At 41.0% G+C, this 15,073-nt stretch overlaps 1 protein-coding gene across 2 annotated transcripts in view; it reads left to right on the top strand.

Annotated features, from left to right (window-relative positions):
* Positions 1 to 788: 788 nt before the first annotated feature.
* SLC27A6 (solute carrier family 27 member 6) overlaps positions 789 to 15,073 on the top strand; it is a 58,077-nt gene continuing 43,792 nt past the window's right edge. The window contains exons 1-4 of one of the 2 annotated variants that reach the window (XM_029911712.1): positions 789 to 1,285; positions 6,777 to 6,878; positions 10,855 to 11,013; positions 13,628 to 13,752. In XM_029911712.1, coding sequence (XP_029767572.1) covers positions 805 to 1,285; positions 6,777 to 6,878; positions 10,855 to 11,013; positions 13,628 to 13,752 — 867 coding nt within the window. In that variant the 5' untranslated portion in view covers positions 789 to 804. Of the gene's footprint in view, positions 1,286 to 6,671; positions 6,879 to 10,854; positions 11,014 to 13,627; positions 13,753 to 15,073 lie in introns of both variants that reach the window. The other variant, XM_029911711.1, reaches the window with a different exon arrangement.

Here is a 15,073-nt window from a genome sequence, read left to right as displayed (position 1 = left end):
AAGGCCGTCCCCCAGCGCTGCTCCCAGCGGAGCGGAGGGGTGGAGTGAGGCAGCAGAAGCTTTAGCTTCGCCTTATGCAAGGAGCGCAGCAGGAATCGCAGCACCGAGACTCCCCACCCGTCTTCTCCGCAAGTGCCTGTCTGACCTTAGCCCCAGACAGGAGGTCGTGCTAGTCAGTGAGTCCCGGGGGTGTAGGGGAGACGCTTGTTCCACTCAGTGGGTCTTGGGGCGGGGGGCCGCACTTACCTTGCTCTGCCTAGTGAACGCAGGGGACCCTCCCTAGTCCCGCTCCACTCCCTGGGTGTCCACGGGCCGTGGGCTCATTGTGCTCGCTGGGTGCCGTAGGCGCGGCGTGGCGCGTTCCCCTCCCTTTGCTGGGAGGACAGGGGGCTCTTGCCACCTCTGCTCGCCGAGGCTCGGAAGTGCAACGCAGGAAACTTGCCTGGCTCTGCCTGGAGACTGACAGGGGGTGTTGGCTCACTCCGCTCGGTGGGACCCCGGGGGCAGCAGGAGCTCTTGGCTCGCGCTGGTCAGTGGAGCCTGCTGTGGGGCTGCCCATCTTCCACCTGTTGCCTTGTTCTGAGCTTCTTTGAGGTGCTCGTGCGCGTCTCTTCCCGCCCCGGGTTCCCCCAGCTTGCTCTTTGGGGGACAGCTGCCGGAGTTCCCGGGTTTCCTTTCGGACTCTGACCCGTCTCTCCAGACTCAGGGACCCCATTAAAGCACCCTAGTACTGCTGGGTGGGTGAGGCGCTTGCAACAATTGCTGTTGCTTGTTGTTCGCAGCTTGTTTGCTCCGGTTGTTCCGATGTTACCCTTTTGGGTAACGGGAGCCGCAGCAGGGATTGTCTCCCTGCATCTCATCCAGAAACTCCTCTTCCCCTACTTCTGGCACGACCTGAAATACCTGCTTAAAGTGATAAAGTATGGGCTGACCGTGGAGATCTACAGGCTGCGAGGGAAGATTTTCACGGTGCTGGACAGGTTTGTGAAACAAGCTGAAAGGCAGCCCAACAAGCCATTCATCCTCTATGAAGGGGCTGTTCACACTTACCAGGACGTGGATAGGAGGAGTAACAGGGTAGCTCAGGTTTTCCTGCAACAAGGAGCTCTGGAAAAGGGGGATACGGTGGCCCTGCTGATGAGCAATGAACCTGACTTCATCCATGTGTGGTTTGGAGTGGCCAAGCTGGGCTGTGTGGTGGCTTTCCTCAACTTCAACATCCGATCCAGGTCTCTTCTGCATTGTATCAGCAGCTGTGAGTCCAAGATACTTATTGTGGGAGCAGGTACAGTATATACTTACTTATGCTTTTAACCTCATACACTGCATTTCTCCCCACGTCCTTTCTTTGGAGACCTGGTTTAGACAGATGATGTATTAAAGTAGTACCAAGAGGCCCCCAAATCATGAGCAGGTCCCTTTTGTGTGGTAGGCTTATGAGGATATTATTCCTAACCCAAGCAGCTTACAGTCTAAAAAAAGTTGTGTTATTTGTGTGGCATAGAGGAGATGAGACCCCTGCAAACATACAACAGACAACTAGCATTTAGGAGAGGGATGTAATAATCAGGGGTAGCTCACTTTGTGTTAGTTTCCAAATTATGGGTGGATTTTTGTTGTGTTCAGAGGAGATAGAACTCCTTTTTTGACCTGCGTGTATTGTACAATGTAATTAGTGTTTATGAGAAAGGGCCTCAAACCAAAACCACATATCCAAAATCAGCTTGATTGGTAAAGAGCTTCAGCATCCAAATCCAGGTGCTAATTTTGCAAATGGCTCTTCATCTTTATAAAAAAACTAAGCAAAATCTCAGACTGGAACACTCCTGATCTTTGGGGTTGGAGTGTGTGTGTTTCAAAATTTACACTCTAAATATGCAGCTTTGTCCCATCTCTAAAATTATTACCTCAACCTGCACTTTGTGCCTTGTTTCTGGTTTTCTATGTATTGCTGTGCCTTTACTAGGCTGAGAGAGGGATTTTGCACCCTTTTCACCTGATTGGTGGAATTCCTTCTACATACTGTCTACGGTGGCGATTTTCTATTTTTAAAAGTAATCTTAAAACTTCCCCCTGATTATTTTTAGTTTCATTGGATGTTTTGTACTACAGTTTGTATTACTGTTCGTACAAGTGTCTGAAAAATATGAGTGGAGAAGAGTGTTATTTACGCAAGCTACTGAAATTAGAACCAGCGCTGCAATGCAAATTCAGCAGGATCACAAAACACATAATGACTACAGTGGGTGGGAGATGGTTTTCCTATCCCATTCAAAAAATTTCCTGTTCCTCATCGTGATGAAACTAAATTTTTTCGAAGTTTTAAGAGTGAGACCCCAGAATAGCCAAAAGCTTAGTGATTAGGACGCTCACCTGTGATGAGGGAGACCCTGCAAATGAGGCCAAGTAGGAGCTTGATCTCCCATATCCCAAGTGAGGGCCGTAACCACTTCTTGACTATCCTAAGGTGAGGGCTTTTTCCGTCTCTCCTGTTGGGGCTGTTCCACTTTGTATAAATAACTAAGCGAGCCAGACGGGGGGGAGGAGAGACTGACTGCATAGCCTGGTGGAAGACTCTCACCTGGGAGGTGGAAGAAAATGGGTCAGTTTCAATCAGTTAGTAGTTTCTGGCAAAAAAAAGTTTGGTTGAAAAATTCCCAACCATCTCTAATAATGACCTTTTGAGTTTACATTTTTCTCTTTCACTACCTGTCTTATTCAAAATGTGGATAATATCTCAATGTAATAGTTTAAGACAGTTAATCCTGATGGATTGAGGCTCTTTAGTGTTAGAGTGGAAGGAGGAGATTCATGTCTGTGAAACTTTTGCTCACTTACAACCAGATCCTACCACCCTTACTACTCAGTTAGTCCCTATCGTTTCAATATGGGTAAGATACTACTTAAGATGAGTAAGGGCAGTGAAATCTAATCCTTAAAGGAGCCAAATCATGCAGTCCTACCTAGGCTAAATGAGCATTTTTAACAAATTGTAACTGCAAATTGTATCCCTTACTGCAGGAAGTTGTATAGAAGCAGTAAGTGTTAACAGCATAGGCGTAGTACCAGAGTCACCCCAACTAGCACAGGAAAGTGCACATTGAACTTTCTGGCACCTATAATGGCAGCTGAACAGTATTTCCAGCTCTGGCATTGCTTGGGGCTTTCCACTGAGAGAGGGTTGCTTTGTCAGCGGCCCCTGACAACATAGGCTGCTTAGGGGGATATGCAGAATTATATCCCCTAGCCGTTCTGATTATGGCCCCTCTTTGGCCAGTGTTTCCCACTTTTTTCCCCCAGCTTCACTGACTGCCTAGGAGCCTCCTGGCAGAGAGGAAATTGCCGTTGCTTTCTGCCACGGCTGTGTGCCCTTGTGGAAGTCCTGTCGCTATGGCTCCTGAACCCTGGTTTACACTGGCAGAAGTCAAGATAAACTAGGAATGAATTTAGATCATATTCTGTGAATGTCCTGGAGGAGGGGAGTGAGTGAGATATTTTCAGGTGCTTGTGAATTCAGAACAGCTACTGTGACATACAAGCATCAGGATCCGTAATCAGGTTTTAAAAGGGAAATTGTTTTCTTGATAAAATAGATATTTGATAATAATTGACATTTAATTTGATTATTTAAACTAAATTATAAAAATAAGTATTATGAGACATCCAGAGCAGCACAGAGTTAAAGACATGCAGGGTGGACTCTTATGGACTGTTCCAAGATGGGATTTGGCTCCCCATTTTGCTTGCTTGCTTCTCCCTTCCCTGGAAACTCACTGGGTCCCCTACCTGAGTCAGTGCCTCCTTCAGATACATCCCAGCGTTTGATCAGTAATAGACACTAAGTATTTGTAGTTCCTAAACACATTCTAGAATCTTTTGCACAGTCTTCAATGGCATTTCAAGGGAGCAATGGCAGGCAACATAGATTCTTAGCTACATCTGATGACACCTGCAAGCTTTTGCCATAGGTTCTAGAACAATTTTTATAGTGGGGGTGCTGAAAGCCATTGAACCAAACTGTAAACCCCGTATATAATGGAAATAACTTCAAACCAGGAGGTGCTGCCTTACCTCCAGCACCTCTGGCTTTTGCTGAACACAATTTAGCAGGAACAGAGAGAGCCTTTTTGACAGGGAACTAAGTATATGGAGGGAATGAATCTAAAAATGGGGAGTTTGGGACTGGCCTTTTATTGTTAAAAGGATCATTGGTGGCTACCTGGGTTGTCACAGCTTATTTAGCATATGCATCAGTGCCCTTCAAATATTTTGTCAGCAATATTTCATAAAACTTTTTGAATGAACCGAGTAAGATTTTGTTCAGTACAAGTTGATCTCATAATCTGATTTCGATCAGTTATTACTGTGGGTTCATATCTGCCTGCCAATAAATACTTGCATTATTTCTTTGTTTGGAAAAATAGAGAAAACCTTTTGTATGACTAGCAATGCAGGAGGCAGTTTAAAGCCAAAAGGTATTTTGTCTATTATTCTAAGGTCACAATTAACAATTATTTATGTATTAAGGTTGTTCACATCATGTCACAAACCTGCTCAATTGTTCATAGGGAAGCAGGAGAGGGAAAAATAGAGAAAAGGGCGTGGGGAGAGCTCCACCTCCATTAACACATGAATTTTCCCAGGAAAGCTAAGTAGTTAATACATTCTGAATAGACAAACATTATGTAAATAACATACAGGACTGCTATTTACTCTATTATAGTTAAAGATTAGAGCTAATAATAACTCACTGCAAAACAAACCCTAAAGTTTAATAGTACGTTACTAAGAAAAAAATAAACAAAATAGAGAAAGCTTAAGTTCACAACCTATGGCTTGCTTTACCATCTGCTTATGTACATGTACCAGGCACCACCAGAAATGCTGTATTGTGTTTCTTCCAAGAGAGCTGTTTATTCTGGAAACATGGGTAATACAAGTGTAGAATGAGCAGCAGGCTCTTTAAAAACATCTGGTGGAGAAATTCAGTGTGCATTAAACAATACATCAGCATTGGACATAGTCTTGGACCTTTTTACATTTGTATAAGTGCTCTTTGGAAATACAATGGAGAGTTTATCTTCAGCTCACATTGTTCATACATTATCCAGAATTAATCTAAGGTTTCTGGCTCTTTTAATATTAGGAAAATATTTAGCTATTTCCGATTGCCTTTTTTTCCTTCAGGAAATTGCTTATGGTTTTTTGCTGTGCTCTCCTATCTAACCTGGAATCTCTTTCAAGATAACAAATGATTACAAACTGTTCAGATACTGTTCCAAGTTTTTAATAGCAGAGTGCAACTGAAAAGTCTTTTGTAGAACCGACTCACGGTATTAATATTCAATACTAGGTGAATAAACAAACCTGTACACAGAAACATTAGATTAATTGAGTAATTTTAAAAGTGGAAGCAGTAAATCAAGGATATTTTCAGTCTGGGGCATGATCTTAATTAATTGGAATAACATAAGGAAGATGTGTTTTAGTCTAGGAAGTGGGAACTGCTGCCTTTCTGTCATTGCTAAATGATAGTTTAAATTGGACTGTAACTGTGATATTTTTCCCCTTAGAAAGGATTGCCTGATTAGAGGATAGGGTAATCTTATGACCACAGCCCCCTTCTTTCTTGACTTGTCTGCAGTTTAAATATAATTAATATTTCTCAAATACATTAAGAACTCAGTGTAAATTTATTTCTGACTACTGCACTGAAAAATAAAAGATCAGAATTATACCTGAAATTATGAGCGACCATAAAATCAGTGACTAATTTCTTAGTGTTCTTTATGCTCAGTAGTCCTAAACATGGGAAAAATAGTTTTCTGTAAATAAGCCAATGCTTTTTTGGCACCAATTACATAAAATTGCAAACATTTCTAGGGATGTGAAACACAAGAGACCATAAATCATGATAGCTGCTCATTTTTTACTTGTAGTCTGTGTATGTTTGGAGGATGGTGACATCTGTTGCTGTTTTCTGCCATGCCATTTGCAAGGGGATAATTTTGGGTTAAGCAGACCACTAGAAACACTGCAGTTGTGTCACTAGTGCAGACACTTACTTCAGCGATGGAAGGGGTTCTTCTGTAGTAAATCCACCTTTCCAAGAGGCAGTAGCTAGGTCAATGGAAGATTTTTCCATAGAGCTGTCTACACCAGAGCTTAGGTCTACCTAAATACATTGCACAGGGCGTGACATTTTTTCAGTCTTGAGCAATATAGTTAAGCCGGCCTAGCTTTGCAATGTAGACCAGCCCAAGTATCCATAACTAAACTGCAGTGCATGAAAGCAGATTATCTTGCCAGATGAAATCTGGTGAGAAACATTAACTGCACTTCTCATCTGAGACATGACTGTAAACTACCCAAGATTAGGTATGGCCAAGAGATGGTAGTCATTGTTAGTGAGTTTTTATGGAGTGCTGGCTGAAATTTAAAGCATGGGAGTGACCGCAATTGTATGTACCATTGCTTGTCCTTTTCTACATAAAGTCCACCCCACCCCCAGGGCATCAGCACCTGGTTATATTCCTTTACTTTCACAGAGGTGAATCCGTCTCCTTGTATTTTGCTAACACAACTCTAAAACATTGAAAAACTTGCTTTAAGTTTAGCTTTCTGTAAATACATTATAAAATAGGTAACACAATGTTGTTATTATTTTTAAGATATGCTTGGGACATTAGAGGAAATTCTTCCTAGCCTCCAAAAAGATATTGGTATTTGGGTAATGACAAAAGACTGCACTCTGCCACGTGTTAATACCCTTTTAGACAAACTGGAAGCTGCATCTGAAGACTGTGTACCAGTTAATCTCCGCTCTGCAAACAACCTCAAGTCCTCCGTACTCTACATTTTTACCTCAGGAACAACAGGTACAGCTCTCTTGTGTTTCCATCATTTCCTGAAACTGTATATGAAACCATCAGTTAATTTGTCTGTATCAGACACTCTAAAAGTCTCACCTCAGTCTATAGGAGAAGGTATCAGGAGCTCAAGAAAGGCATTGGTCATTTCCAAGGCTGTTGGCATAGAGGATCCCTCTGACTCCGCATCCCGCAAAGGTAGCACCTTTTCCCCTGCCCAGCTGAATTTCTTAAATCCTGGGGCAGGGCATTATGCCCTTTTATTAAATAACTACTATTATTGGTGCCTGCTAATCAACACTGCAAACATAATACTAATATTTTGTGATTCTATAACACAGCCATAGAACTAATGTGTACATCTAGAACTTTACAACATCCTTTCAAAACAAGTTACTATGCACTTATTATGAAGTGGGTCTTCATTAAGTTGCTTTGAATGCAGGTCACCAAAGAGACAGAAAATAGGATTAAGTTACTAGCCTTTTAGTTTAGAAACAGATGGCTGGGTTCATTACCATTGCTCCAGTGGCTAAGACGTTAAGACTTTTAAAAAATTCTGATCACTGACATAAAAAGCAGCATGATGTTGTTAGGATAAACAGATTGGTGTTTCTTAATCAACTGAAAACTAACTTGTGGTTTCAGTCATGAGATGTTTTAAAAATAACTTGCATCTTACAACTTGTTTCCCCTGCCCAAGCATAATTATTTTATTGATTTTATTTGCCTCCATGGAACCATACATTAGTTTATTTTAGAACTAAATTCTATTTATTTTTAAAGTAATTAAAAAAACAGAACTGTTGCAAACGTTATTCAGAGATCAGTTATGTTTGAAATAGTGGTGAAAAAATATAGCAGAGCTTGCTACTGTGGATAGAAATTTTGTTCTGAATTCTCTTAGCTAAATCATGTTATAGACTTCACTAGGTAGTCTATAACATAGTTTCTACAATGTCATTTAAGGCCTCCATATGAAGCTGAAGTGGAAAGATGCAATGCACAGAATTAATCTACTATAGTTTAGTTACTTACAGAGGTAAGAAAATTTAAGTGATTGTATGTAGACCATGCATACTGAAACTTTATCTCTTTTAAGTATAGTGTGATTACAAAAAGACCAGTTATTTAGCATGGAAAAAAATTTAGAGGGAATTGAATCATTATGTTTAAAATCATGTCTCATGCAATCTGATTCATCTAGGGCAAACAAATCCATCCATCCTTTTCATGCTTTCCGATAATACAAGAACACATGATTGCTGATATAATTAATAGTCTAGATTTACTGGCCAAGTTAAAAGGAAATAAAATGTTGTGCAGCTTTTAGTCATCTTATGGAATCTAGAGCCAGGGGAAATCAAAAGCAAAAACCGTGGATGGATTTTTTCAAAGTGCTAGATTATTTTGATCAATAAAATAATTTTGTGATTATGCATGCTAAAGTAAGAGTGAAGGCTGATTCCTAAAGGAAGGAATCTTTCCCTTACATAAAGCACTGCACAACTAGCTATTGGTAGGTATGATATGGTGGGACCTGAGTGCACAGGTTTGTCTTCCTCTGGAATGTCAAGTAGAGGCCACGGTCAGAGCCAGACAGGAGGAAATACTCAATGAACCATTGATCTGATCAGTATGGAAAGTCTTTTGTCCTGCAGTGTATAATTTATTTATCATCCTTGGAAATGATATGCACTTCTGAGTGGCTCTCACCCCAAATACAGCTTTATAAACTTGTTTAGCTTATTTAATATAAACTCCTAATTGGTTTTTAATTTTGTATATTTAAGATTATCAATTTTGCAGTCCTTGCTTGTCTTTTTTGAGTTTAAACAGTGACTGCTGATGGTGTTCCAATGTGAGAACAGCATTTATCCAGGAGCACAAGAAAGAGAAACAAGTTCTTCTAGAACTCCTTTTCAGAAGACAAATATCTTGCTGCGTCCCACATCATCTTCTAAGGAGTCAGCATTTGGGATTGGGGGGTGGGAAGCAGAGGCAGGAAAGCCCTTGAATCTTACTGGAGAGAGATGCCATGAAATCAGTGTCATGTGATGTAGTAAAGAATCACAGAAAGAGCTGATTTCTTCTAACACTGAACAAGGATTAGAAATAAGGAAAATACTGTTTTTAAAGCTTCTGCCTCACTGTAGTGCTTGTGCCTAGAACCTTCCCCAATCTCCCTCCTACCAGGATCCCTGGTTAAGTTTTAAAGAAACTGTACACATCCACACATGAGTTGCTGTGTGTGGGGAAAAAACAAAATGAAATGGAGCAAAGGCATGACAGCTGTGATGTCATAAATTTCCACCACAACTTCAACAACCATCCATCCATGAAACTCTCTCTAGAGTACTACCACACCAGCATCAAATTCCTGGACACCATGATTAGCTTCAGTAGTGAAACCCTATAAACAACTATACATAGGAAATGCATGGATCACCACACTTATCTTCACACATCTAGTAACCATCCCCAAACACACCAAGAAATCTGTTTTCTACCAGGCACTCAGATATCCTAGAATGTGCTCTGAGGCCAGAATCCAGGTACAAACCTTAACACACTTAAAATCCCCTTCACCATACAAGGAAACTCCACCAGAAAAGTAGATCACATCATGGAACGGGCCACCCAAATACCCTGACAGAACCTGCTTTAATACAGGAGGGGAAACAAACTTCCCACTGTATAACCCTAGTTGTCACCTAATATCCCATGCTGAAACCCATACAGGGTATCATTAAACGTGCACCCCATACTTGATGGGGACCATATCCTGAAAGAAATATTTCCCAAACTCCTTCTTCTGGCCTTCAAACAGCCCCCTAGCCTCGCCAAGCTCATCATCAGAAGCATGCTCCCCATACACCAGGACATACCAACTCAAAGCAGTACCATCCCCCACTATAACACTAGATGCAAAACCTGCAGATATGTCTTCACTGTTATGATGATCAATACCCCCCACAACACACCTTTCAAGATCCATGGGTCCTACACATGCCTATCACACCAATGTGCTGTACCTCATCCAGTGCACTAACTGCCTTAATAACTATGTGGGTGAACCCAGACAATCTACACCCTCGAAGGAATTCACACAGAAAAATGATAAAAGATAAAAACATGGGTGAACACTTTTCACAAAATGATCACTGCGTATCTGACCTCTCAGTCCTCGTTCTCTAAGGAAAGGGAACTTAATTTCATAACTCTGCTAGACACCAAAAATCATGGAGTTAGTAAAGACACTGGATCTGTTCTACCCTTGTATTTAGCTGTGACACTCTGGGCATGTCTACACTTAAAATGCTGCATCGACGCAGCTGTACCACTGTAGTGCTTTAATGAAGATGCTCTTAGTCAATGAAAGAGAGCTCTCCTCTTCAGCTTCGTTAATCCACTTCCCCGAGAGGCAGTAGCTATGTTGATGGGAGAAGTTCTCCTGCCGACCTAGTGCTGTCTACGCAGGGGGCTAGGTTGCTGTAACTACATCGCTCAGGGGTGTGGGTAGTTATACCGATAGACAAGAACTCTGGTTACCTTTCCCAGACCTGAAGCAGAGCTCTGCATAAACTCGAAAACTTGTCTCTTTCACCAACAGAAGTTGGTCCAATAAAAGATATTACCTCACCTACCTTGTCTATTTTGACTATACATCAGGCCTGGAGCTCCTTCATATTTTTTCACATCCTGGACCATCTGTTGTTGAATCAGATGACCCAGTATGCAGTGAGTTTATGCACCTATGACCTGCTGCATATTTCTTACTTCTATAGGACCAACAGATATAGTGCCACATTAAACTTGCAAACAAGTTCTTAGATGTCTGTGTAGTTAAGTGGCTAGCTGAAAAATTGGCTCTAGAATATAGGAAGGTATTAGTATTATTGAAGTTCTTAACAGACTGGATACTCATGTACTCAACAAAAGTGAATTTTGACCTCTCTGTAATGTATAGTTTTGTCTTTTTTAGGTCTACCAAAAGCTGCAGTTATCAGTCATCTGCAGATTCTAAAAGGAGCTGCTGGATTATGGGCATTTGGTGCTACTGCAGATGACACTGTTTATATAACTCTCCCTCTTTACCACAGTGCAGCTTCTCTCCTTGGCATTGGTGGATGTATTGAATTGGGTAGGCTCACTTTATTTTATAGCATTGTTGATTTGAAGAGGGGATTAATTTAGAACTGCATTAAAACACAGTGCAGAATCATTGCTATCAGTGGGGTTAATTAAACTTGTCTTCTTATATCTGCCTTTCTAAGCCAAAAAAGAAATGAATCTGGAAATAATTTTAACCAGTTTTGTGATTTAGTTGATTAGTAGTTTTGTTGTTTGTTTGTTGTTCTTTTTTAAGAAACTGTAGAAAGGTCCATATTATCCATTTTTTCTTTTAGAAAATTGGGTAAAATTCTGTTCATCCACTTGTTTGTTTTTGTTTGTTTGTTTGTTTGTTTTTGACATTAGGGTAACAGGGTAGCAGGCCCTTAAATGAAATTGGGCTCAGTGCCCCTGTTGCAGTCCAGGTGCACCTGAGTTTAGTGTAATGAGGAAGGTGGGGCGGCCCCTGAGAGTTATAAATGAGAGTTCAGAGGTTTGAGAAGGGAATTCAGAACTCAGAACGCTGAGAGGAAGCTTAGAAGGAGAGTTCAGAGCCCAGAATTTAAAAGGGGAGAGCGTCTAGAGTCCTGAGAATAAAGAGCTCACAGAGGAAGAACAGAGCTGGGCTGAGAGCTTCAGGGAGGAGATGCCCCTGAAGGATGAATCAGTGTGAGTTCCTGGTTTAAGCAGTGAACCCAGAAGATCAGGCTGGTGAAAGTTTAAGGCAGGAAGGCAGTTGGAATCACCTACATACTTCTCCAGGCTAGAGAGCCATAACCAGAGAGGGCTGAAGGCTGTGAGCAATAAAGGGAGATGCTGAGCTGGACAGCTGAAGCCAGAGGGCCAGAGAGGGCTGAAGTCTGGGGAATGAGGGAGAGGCAACCCTGCCGATATCTCTAGGCAAGAACTGGCACCCTATCTGGGAAGAAAATAGGGTAGATAAACGTCCAGGCTGAGGTGAGGTGCGGTGAGAGATGCCAGAGCTGTACCTGGGAGCTGGGCTGAAGCATGATGCGGGATGTCAGAGCTACACGTAGTGTTGGACTGTTGGATCTAATCTACTGTTTGGACTGTACTGAGGGATTCTGGTTTATGGTAGTGGGACTTTTGGTCATAAATTAACATCCTCCCCCTCCCCCCAGGCTATTTATACATTGCAAAAACTGTATTGAGTTTATTTGAGGAATCAAGAGGGGAAAGTAAGGCAGTGGGCCACTTGCAGGGCTTCCTTGGGGCCAACAGGAGGAGGCCACACATTTACAGGGTAACAACCCCCAAAACAGGCTGTTCTTTTTAAAGTCTTAAACTTGCTATGGCTTAGAGTTAAGGAGACCCATAACTTTGTAGAATGGTACTATTCCCATGTGTAAAGTTAGGCACATATTTAACTGTCTGCAGGCTGTGTAAACACACCAGCGTGAGTACTGCTGGAGCTCTGTGACTGGTATAGATTAAAAGATTTTTTTTTTTTTTTTTCAGATTTAAAATATTTGAAAATAAATTTACGGCATTGAAAATTGTTGGACTTTATGCACTTAAATTGCATTGTCTCTTAGCATTGACTATAGAATATACATTTTATTGTGACTGTTTGTCCTTATACACAGTAAACCCATGGATCACCACACCAAATACCCTGATGGAACTTGCTTTAAATACGGGGGGGGAACCTTCCACTGTACAACCCTAATTGTCACCTAATACCCCACACTGAAACAGGGTATCATTAAATTAATGTGGACGGTCAGGGCAAAGGTTTGCTGTAGGGTGAAGTGTAGTTTAGAGGTAGACAGGAGATTATATTCAGTGGACTATGTGGATCTGATTCAGTATGGGGAATCCTTTGTTCTTTCTGTGTATAATTATTCTACATGGGATATCTTTTCCTGTTGTCTACTGATCTTCATGTTAGAAATGTTCTACCCAAAATTTCTGAATTTTGTCTTGCCTTGTGCAAAATACAGCAAAGGTAGTGCATCTATTTTAGAAAACCTACATCTAATTTCATGAAATTGGAATGAATAATATTTAGCATTTGTGTGATACTATATAGTAGATATTATAATGCCTTCCTCAGCCTTATTCCTCAGTTTTCCCATCTGTTAGTTAAAGTGCACAGAGGGGATCAATGCTGAATCAGGATTAAAACTGATGAAGTTGGGTCACTGGTAATACTTGTGCTTTTGTCTTTATATGTTTGGGGAGAGAGTGATAATAACATCTTATGAGTTTGGGAGCAATTTAGGACTTCAGTGCTCGTCCAGGGGCATTACTGCAGTGTGTAGCTAAAAGGCAAAATGTAGTTTTTCCATAAAGCAATCTATGTACACAAAATTATATTCCTCTGCCTCAGAGAAAAAAGAAACATCTTTTGTTCTGGGCTTTTGTGCTCCTTAATTTTGTATTGCACTTAAATGCCACGTGTTAGGTACTAGTTTAAAAAACAAAAAATCCCGAATACTGACACATTCCACTGTAATGGACAAGGTCTATGAATTTAGACCCATCAGTAAAACAAACACATGAGATTGATTCAAATACAAATGAGTCAAAGTTCTTACCTTTACATGACTGTATGGTACCTGTAGCAGCATTCTCGTCAAGTTCACATAACCAGTGTTTCCTGTTTTTATTTTCTTAATAAGGTGCAACTTGTGTCTTAAGAAAGAAATTCTCATGTAGTCAGTTCTGGAGTGACTGCAAAAAGTACAATGTGACTGTTATCCAGTATATCGGAGAACTTTGTCGTTATCTTTGCAATCAACCTGTGGTAAGTGGAATTAAAATAATGGTTATCCTAGCATTTGGTTATTCGCTAAACTTTACTTGCATGCTAACTGTTCTAGCTATATTTACATTAAAAGGGAAATGTGAACTGTAATTTAAATGAAAAAAAAATGTCCCCTCCACCCCTCCTTCTGTGCAAAGTTGCTGATGCATCCTTGGCTGCCAATAGATTCGTGCTGGGAATACTGAACTGGTACCAAGGAGTTGATACCATGTTTAAAGATGTAAGGGGGAAAATGTTCAATGAGACAGAAAACTGAATCAGTTTTATTTTATTTGGAAAAGAAAATGTTCGTGCTAAAACTTTAGCAAAGGGTAAGTCTAGAGTACCTACATTAGCATTCATGCATTTTCAGAGTCTTGGTTCTTGTGATCAGCTGAAATAGACACTATCAAGTTTTGTAGACTTACCTACTTTTGGCCCTATTAGCTTTATTTTGGCTTGCGGAACATGCATGCACATAGGCCATCCCTCTGCTCTGTTCTTGAAGGTTTTATAGGGGTCAATACAGTTCAAAAGCTCAAGAGAAAATTGTTTTAAGTTCCTATTAAATTAGTTTGCCCTTCAGACTTTTCAGCCTTAAGAGTGCAGACCAATGTGTCTACACCTTCTAGAGGTACGCATGGAGGGAAGAGGGAGCCTCTCCCTCCTCCTGTCCTTATGCAGCAGTTGGGCAAAATGGGAGTTCTTGATCTCTGTGACTGCAAGGTCCCTACAGGGAGGTGTTACCATCTGCACTAACCTCCACAATTGGCTAGCAGAGTGAACACAGTACTCCCAGGTCTGGAAGCCATCGTGTCTGAGCTCCAAGTGGGGCAGAGTAGTGACTATCCACAACCCAGCTCCGTATCTTTAGAACGTTGGTGACTAACCAAAACTTCCAGCTGTGTAGAAACTGAAAAACTTAGCATAGTTAAGTCCTCAGCTGTATCTCAGCTATAAGTAATATATAAATATTATGTCCAAAAATTCAAGTACACTTGACATAATATAGGAAACAATTTGTTACCATCCGCTAGCAATATTAGGTTTGCACTCTATTGTGTACATAACTCCTATTAGCTCTCATGAATTACATATGTAGGTTAAAAGCTAAAAGGTTTTAGCTGGAAGCTGCATTCAGTGATTGTATTAAAATCAGGGCATTACATTATGCATGTCTAAAAAGAACTTTCTGATTTGCTTAAACAGAGAGCAAAAGAAGGAAGACCCAAATATTTAAAATAAAAATGCACGTTCAAGTCAGGGATTTTGACTGAGATGTACACGAAAGTGCATGTGTACTCCTGAAAATATGGGCCTG

Source organism: Terrapene carolina, unplaced genomic scaffold (assembly GCF_002925995.2).
Source record: "Terrapene carolina triunguis isolate 2854851 unplaced genomic scaffold, T_m_triunguis-2.0 Scaffold113, whole genome shotgun sequence".
Taxonomy (NCBI): Eukaryota; Metazoa; Chordata; order Testudines; family Emydidae; genus Terrapene; species Terrapene triunguis.
This window is presented reverse-complemented; position numbering and strand designations above follow the sequence as displayed.